Source organism: Nicotiana sylvestris, chromosome 6 (genome assembly GCF_000393655.2).
Source record: "Nicotiana sylvestris chromosome 6, ASM39365v2, whole genome shotgun sequence".
Taxonomy (NCBI): domain Eukaryota; kingdom Viridiplantae; phylum Streptophyta; class Magnoliopsida; order Solanales; family Solanaceae; genus Nicotiana; species Nicotiana sylvestris.
The window spans coordinates 36,048,213-36,056,100 of NC_091062.1; the positions used below are offsets into that span (position 1 = coordinate 36,048,213).

General features: G+C 40.1%; 1 protein-coding gene across 1 annotated transcript; it reads left to right on the top strand.

The window, feature by feature from the left end:
* The first annotated feature begins 2,404 nt into the window (after nt 1-2,404).
* LOC138870480 (uncharacterized) lies at nt 2,405-3,917 on the top strand. The gene is made up of 2 exons (XM_070148288.1): nt 2,405-3,045; nt 3,173-3,917. Exons 1-2 carry the CDS (start codon nt 2,405-2,407, stop codon nt 3,915-3,917), a joined length of 1,386 nt encoding a protein of 461 aa, XP_070004389.1.
* The last annotated feature ends 3,971 nt before the right edge of the window (nt 3,918-7,888 follow it).

Sequence of the window (7,888 nt, forward strand, 5' to 3'; positions counted from 1 at the left end):
TCTGAGCGGGCGAATGATGCAGAGATGGCTGCGCTCAAGGAGGTGAGGTTTGACAAACAGATTGGTGGTCTTGAGAAAGAGATTTCAGACCTAAATGAGCAGATCGTCATTCTTGAGGCCGAAAGTGCCCGGCTACTGGCTCAACTGTCTTTATCTCGTTCTTCCACTTATCCCAATGTTCCACGGAGTTTGTACGAAAAGTGGATTCATGTTGAGGCTCAACTAGACATATTCAGGGGCTTGATGACGGTAGTGAGGGTTTCTGAGGTTGAGTTTGAAGATGTTTGTACTAAGACACGTGCAGCTCAGGTCATTTGTGGTTACGATCCTACTATGTCGGGGGTCGATGATGGTGGAGATTTGGACGGGCTCGAGTCTAGTGCATGGTATGATGATGAATACTCCGATGGTAAGGACGATGATGGGGACGATGGTGGGGGCGATGCTGCCGAGTAGTGTTTTTTTGGTAATCTATGTTTTTATTTTTGTGGGCGTTTGTTCGGCCCTTGTAAGATACCTTTTGGAATGCTACTTTTGTTGTTTATTTTTGAGTCTCCTGTTTTTCCTTGAATATTTTCTTCAATTGATTGCCTTGATCAAAAGAATTGTGTTGGTAGGCGTTAGCTCGATCATGATTGAGTGTCCTTGATTACTTCGCTCGAAGTCGAACGTTGTCGTAATTGAATCGAATGAGATTCTATGAATCAAGTTCAAGTTAGGCCGAATGTAAGTTGAATTCGAGCGAGGTGGAATCATCTCTCTTAACTAATTCGAACTATGTCGAATGTGAGTGTCAATTGATTCGAACGAGGTCGAATGTGAGTTGATTTGAGCGAGATCGATTGTTACTCTTAGTTAATTCGAACGAGGTTGAATGTAAATCAATTCGAGCGAGGTCGAATGTTGAGTCTTAATTAATTTGAACGAGGTCGAATGTGAGTCGATTCGAGCGAGGTCAAATGTTGACCTTAATTAATTCGAACGAGGTCGAATGTAAGCCAATTCGAGCGAAGTCGAATATTGACTCGTAGTTGATTCAGACGGGGCTGAATGTGAGTCGATTCGAGCGAGGTCGAACATTGACTCTTAGTTAATTCGAACGAGGTCGAATGTGAGTCGATTCGAACAAGGTCAAATGATGACTCTTACTTAATTCGAACGAGGTCGAATGTGAGTCGATTCGAGTGAGGTTGAATGTTAAGTCATAGTTGATTCGAACGGGGTCTAATGTGAGTTGATTCGAGCGAGGTCGAATGTTAACTCTTAGTTAATTCGAACGAGGTTGAATGTGAGTCATTTCGAGTGAGGTAAAATATTGAATCTTAGTTAATTTGAGCAAGGTCGAATGTGAGTCGATTCGAGTGAGGTCGAATGTTGACTCTTAATTAATTCGAATGAGTTAATTCCTGTGGTCGCCAGAGTTACAATAGAGCTCACCATTGATGGTTGTTTCCGCCTTCTTGCCATCGATGGTGCAAGTTAGCCTACCTTGGCTAAACGTGCGCTGAGAGAGACATAAGCTCAGATGGGCATGAGACTGGAATATGTACCACCAAGTCATAGAGATGGTAAGATTGTTGTACAAATTATTGAGGAAGATATGAGAGAGTTGAATGGCCACTGGGCGACTACCTTAATTGGTTATGTTCTAGGTGATACTTCATATGAGAAATCTATGGAGGCTTATATTGATTCAATTTGGGATTTTGTATCGAAACCTCAAATTCTGTATCATAGTGATGGCTACTATGTTTTTAGATTCTCAACAATTGAAGATAGGGATCTAGTAATGCAAGCAGGTCCATACTCGTACCATAACAAACCATTCATACTGCAGAACTGGGAAAGAGAATTTCATTTTGACCCTAAATGCATTACAACTATTCCATTGTGGATTCATTTCCCTAGCTTACGTATTGGATACTGGACTGCAGATGCATTTAGCAAAGTGGCTAGTGCTATTGGAATTCCTAGGTAAACTGACATATTCACGACTGATCTTAACAAAATTTCATATGCAAGGGTCTTAGTGAAGGTTGATATCACTAAGCCAATGCTGGAGAGTATAGAGATTGTTAATCCATCAGGAACTATGCAACAGTAAATTCTGTATGAATGGAAGCCAAAGTTCTACAGTGAATGTATCCATTTTGGCCATGACAATTTTGAATGTTGGAGGAATAAGCAGCAGAACAATGAAGAGGTTGAGTTTAAAGCTCCAAAAAGAAGGAATAGAGTTAGAAAGAATAAAACAATGCAGGAATGAAAGCCAAAGGGATAACAAGAGAAGATGGGAAAATATATGGGAAAGGAGAAGAGAGTCAACAAGTAGAGGCAGGAAAAGGTAAACAAAAAGCAGTAGTTGAAGATACCCCTACACAAGTGACACAAGTAATCAGTAGAAATGAAGAGTGCAGGAGTCAGCATAGCTATAGTCCTGCAGCAACAACAGTCTCATAATGATGAGGGCATCACTATAAATAGGTTCAAGATTTTGGAAGAGTGTGTGCCAAGCACTTCAAAAAGAGATGGTTCTATGATTGATCATACCCTCAAACCAATTGCGCGCACTTGGAATATAAGAGGGATGAACAAGCCCTATAAACAGAAGGAGTTAAGATTTTTTCGGCAAAAGAATAAAATAGATATCTTTGGGTGTCTAGAAACTAGAGTAAAGGAAAGAAGGGCAAAAAGTATAGTGACCAAGGTAGATAGAGATTGGGGCTACTGTTGCAACTACACTAAAGCTATAAAAGGAAGGATTTGGCTCTTCTGGAAGACACACCTGATAGTTAAGATACTCCAAATACATGAACAATTCATTCATTGCTCATTGGAAGTTCAAACAACAAACTCCCTGATTATGTTGACAACAATATATGCTAGGAATAAGGTGCAGGAAAGGGCAAGCCTATGGCATGAATTGCAGATACTATGTGGCCAGATTCAAATACCATGGCTTATCAGTAGGGATTTCAACAATGTGTTAACTACTGAGGACATATTAGGACAACCAGTGACAGCTAATGAGGTGCATGATTTCAAGTAGTGTATTGATAATATGCAACTGAACCCATTAAGAACAAAAGGGTGCTTCTTCACCTGGTACAACAAATAGAATGCTAATTGATAGAGTTTATAGTAAAATTGATTGGGCTTTTGAAAATTTCAGTTGGACTCTGACTTATAGACATCTAGAAGCTAATTTTGTGGAACCTGGAGTATCTGATCACTCCCCAATTGTAGTTCAATTATGGAAGAGAAAAACTATCTACCCAAGGCCTTTTAAGTTATACATGGTGACAATGGACCATAAGGACTTCACTCCTATGGTGAATAGAGTATGGCAACAACAGGTAGAGCAGGATCTTATGGAACTTATATGGCTGAAGCTAAAAAGACTAAAAGAAGAGGCTAAGGGTCTGAACAAGGCTATGTCAAGCTATGAACAAACACTGACTCAAATTAGGAATAGTTTAAAATGTGTTCAAGTAGCTCTAGTCACTGATCCCTTTAATCAGTTGTTAATTGAGCAAGAGAAGCAGAATATGAGTGATTTGGAGAAATGGAGTACAATAGAAGAAAGAATATTGAGGCAAAAATCTAGAGCAACATGGATTGATTATGGTGACTCCAACTCTAAATATTTCTATGCACAGCTGAAAATAAGGGTCAACAAGAATAATATTACTTTTGTATACAATGACTTGGGAATAAATATCACTAATCCAAAGGCTGTGGAAAAGGAGTTTACTGATTTCTTTATAAAGCTAATGGGGAATGCTAATGGATTAATGTCATGCCCTAATACTAGTATCATTAAGGCAGGAAACTATCTCACTTTACAATATCAACATGAACTAATAATGGATATAACTCATGAAGAGATTGATGAAGCAATTAGGGATATGCCATAGGATAAAGCCCCTGGAGTGGATTCTTTTCCTATAGAATTCTTCACCAAGAAATGGGAGACTATGAAGTGGGACATATATGGGGTTGTGTCATATTTCTTTCACATAGGTAGAATGATGCCAACATAGAATTGTACTGCTATTACACTGATTCCTAAGATCCCATCTCCATCTAAAGTGAAAGACTACAGCCCTATAGCATTCTGCACTACATTGTATAAGGTTGTTGCAAAGATACTGACTAGAAATAAAGAAGGTAATAGACGTGATCATTGGGAAGTCACAGTTTGCATTCATTGAAGGAAGGAATATCATTGATAACATCCTATTTAGCCATGAGTTGTTCAAAGGCTATAATAGGAAAGGTTTATCACCCAGATGTGTGCTGAAAGTAGACATTAAAAAGGCATATGATTCATTGGATTAGCAGTTTTTTAGGTGTATGCTAACTGATCTTGGGTTCCCCCAGAAGTTCATCCATTGGGTAATGGAGTGTGTTTCAACAGTGTCTTACTCATTGGTGCTCAATGGTGGCCTCACCAAACCGTTCCAGGCCAAGAGAGGGATTAGACAAGGAGACCCCATGTCTCCTTACCTATTTGTCATTGCAATGGAGTATTTACAAAGAGAGATGAATCAACTACCTGCCACAAAGGAATTCAAATACTATCCAAGATGCAAAAAGCTGGGAGTGACTCATATTTGTTTCGCTGACAACTTACTTATGTTTTGTAGGGCAGATATAACCTCAATAACCAAAATGCAGGAAACTTTTCAAAGATTTTCTGCTGTATCTGGCCTTCAGACAAATGCAAATAAAAGCTCTATCTACATTGCTGGAGTACACTAGGACATCAAAGTCTCAATGCTCAACCTAACAGGGTATACAGAGGGATCAATTCCTTTCAAGTACCTGGGAGTTCCAGTGTCTGCAAAGAAGTTAAATATTCAACAATGCTTGCCACTGGTGGAAAAGATCACTGAAAGAGTTAATTGTTGGTCAGCTAGGATGCTATCATATTCAGAAAGAGTGCAGCTCATTAAGTCTGTACTCTTTGGCATGCAAACTTACTGGGCTCAAATATTCATATTGCCTAAGAAGATTATGAAGATGATTGAAATAATTTGCAGAACATTCCTTTGGAGTGGCTCAAGTGCTACATCTAGGAAAGCAATGATAGCTTGGGACAAGTTCAGTCAACCAAAAGCAACTGGGGGATTAAATGTTATCAACATGAGGCTATGGAATAAAGCAACAATCCTGAAATAATTATGGGCACTGACTATGAAAAAGGATGCATTATGGATCAAATGGACTCATTGCTATTACATAAAGCAGAAGGAAGATTGACACAATGGACACACTTAAAACAGCAGCTTGGGTGGTCAGGAAGATCATAAAAGCAAAGAAAGATTTGTTACAAGTGAGCACAATGCAGACCATCCTTACTACAACATTAGTAGATATGGAGAAGCAAGGAAGATTTCAAATTCAGAGAGCCCATATTTAGATGCTGCCTTAATTTCCCAAGGTTGGCTGGAAGAGCATACATATGCATCCACAGATCCATCCAAGATTTAAGTTTCATTTATGGTTGGCAATTTATCAGAGGCTAGCCATTGTGGATAGACTACATAAATTTAGGATTCAAGTGTCCCAAGAATGTGCCTTTTGTGCTAAGAGCATAGAAACATTTGATCACTTATTTTTTGAATGATCATGTACAAACATAATATGGGATAGAATACTCAAATGGCTGGGAATTACAAGGAGAATAGGCAGTTGGCAAATAGAGATAGAATGGATCTGTAACATAGCTAAAAGGAAAACTGGCATGGCAGCTATAACTACTGCAACTTTTGCCATGGTAGTTTGCTGTATTTGGAGAGAAAGGAACTCCCTCAGATTCAACAAAGGCAGATATATGCCAGATGGGATATGCAGAGAGATTGCCCTACACATGCATGTACAAGGAAGATCAAATAGCAAATGGCAACCAACTTTGCAAGGATTGAGTAAGTATCCATGGAGTAGTTGTAATTTTCTTGAAAGTGTAATTAGTTTAGCTAATTGTAATTATAATTAGGAGGCTGATGGTCAACATCAACCTGGTTTTGTAAAGACAGTTTTTGATGAAATGGAAAGTCTGTTTTAATCAATAAACAAAATAAGGTCGAACGTGAGTCGATTTGAGCGAGGTTGAATGTTGACTCGTAGTTGATTCGAACAGGGTTGAATGTGAGTCGATTCGAGTGAGGTTGAATGTTGACTCTTAGTTAATTCGAACGAGGTCGAATGTGAGCGCATTTATTGGTGCGGAGTTAAAGGTGGAGACATGGCCGAACATCATGTGTTTGTATGCTTTGCTTTACATATATACATTGGAGAAGTTTACATGTTTTTTCGGGCTGGTATTCTAGTCCCAGTCTATCTAGAACCTTTATTGTTCGTCCTAGAGAAGTATTCGAGGGGTCGAGAAATGGACTTTCCAACTTGTAATCTTACCTACTCATGCTTTAACTTCGAAATGTCCTCCTTGCCACCTCGTTAAAAACCTTCTCGAGAAAACCCAATTGGGACAAAACTCAGGTGAGGGAAAAAGAGTACGGCTTAGAGAATATTTTTCCATAGAAGTTGAAGTACTTGAGGTGGTCGATGTTCCAGTTGTTTCGTAATAGTTTCCCCTCCATTGTTTCTAGTTGGAACGACCCTTTGCTTACTGCCGCCGTGATTTTTATGGGCCGTCCCAATTAGTCCTTAGCTTTCCTTCTCGTGGGTCCTTGTTTTCATGTGTCTTGGCTTTGAGTATGTAGTCTCCAACTTTGAGCGGTCTGATCTTGGATTTTTGCTGTAGTATCGCTCTGCCTGTTAGTTTTGAGCGACCATTCTTATGTAAGCCATATCTATTTATTCTTCAGCCTCGTCGAGGTCTTACCTCCTACTTTCGTCATTTCTTGGCCCGCTTTCATGTGCGTACCTTAGACTTGGCTCTCCGAACTCGACCGACATTACTGCATCAGTCCTATAGACTAGTGAGTACGGTGTTTCTCCTATGCTTGTTTTTAGCATTGTGCGATATGCCCATAGCACTTCTGACAACAACTCTGGCCACAATTCCTTGGCGTTTTCAAGCTCCTTCTTCATGATATTCAATATTAACTTGTTGGAGGAATCCACTTGCCCATTACCCGCGGGATGATATGGCATGAAGAGTATTCTTTCGATACTCCATTTCTCGAAGAACTCGACAATCTTTTTTCTAGTGAATTGAGGCCTTTTGTCACAACTGATTTCTTTGGGGAGGCCGAAACGGCACACAATATTCCTCCATATGAAGGTGATCACTTCTTGCTCACATAATTGGGCGAATGCACCTGCTTCTACCCACTTGGAAAAATAGTCAGTTAAAACCAAAAGAAATCATACATTACCTCATCCCACTGGGAGGGGTCCGATGATGTCCATTCCCCACTTGAAGAAAGGCCAGACCGAGGTGACTGAGTAGGGGTGTTTGCCCGTTTGGTGGATCATGGGGGCATATTTTTGGCATTACTCACATATTTTCACGAAGTAGATAGCCTTTTTTTCATTGTGGTCCAGTAGTAGCCTGCTCGTCTGAGACATCTAACAATAGCTCGATTGTTGGTACGAGCTCCGTAGTGACCTTTGTGAACTTCCTTGAGGACGCGCTGCTTCTGGTTTGGGCCTAAGCATTTTTCTAGGGGCCGCCATATGTTCTTTTGTATAAGTCGTTATTGATGACGCTGTACTTGACCGCCTGTATTCGAAGTTTCTTGGCTTCTTTTTTATCGTTTGGGAGCACTCCTTCCTGCAAATATGTGACAATACAATTGCGCCCCTAAGTTAGGATTATAGTTTGTACCTCGATTTGGCCGATCGACGAGTGAAGGAGAGTGACCACGTTCCCTTCTCCGGTTATGCTTTTAGTGGCCGCTGCTAGTTTGGCAAGGCC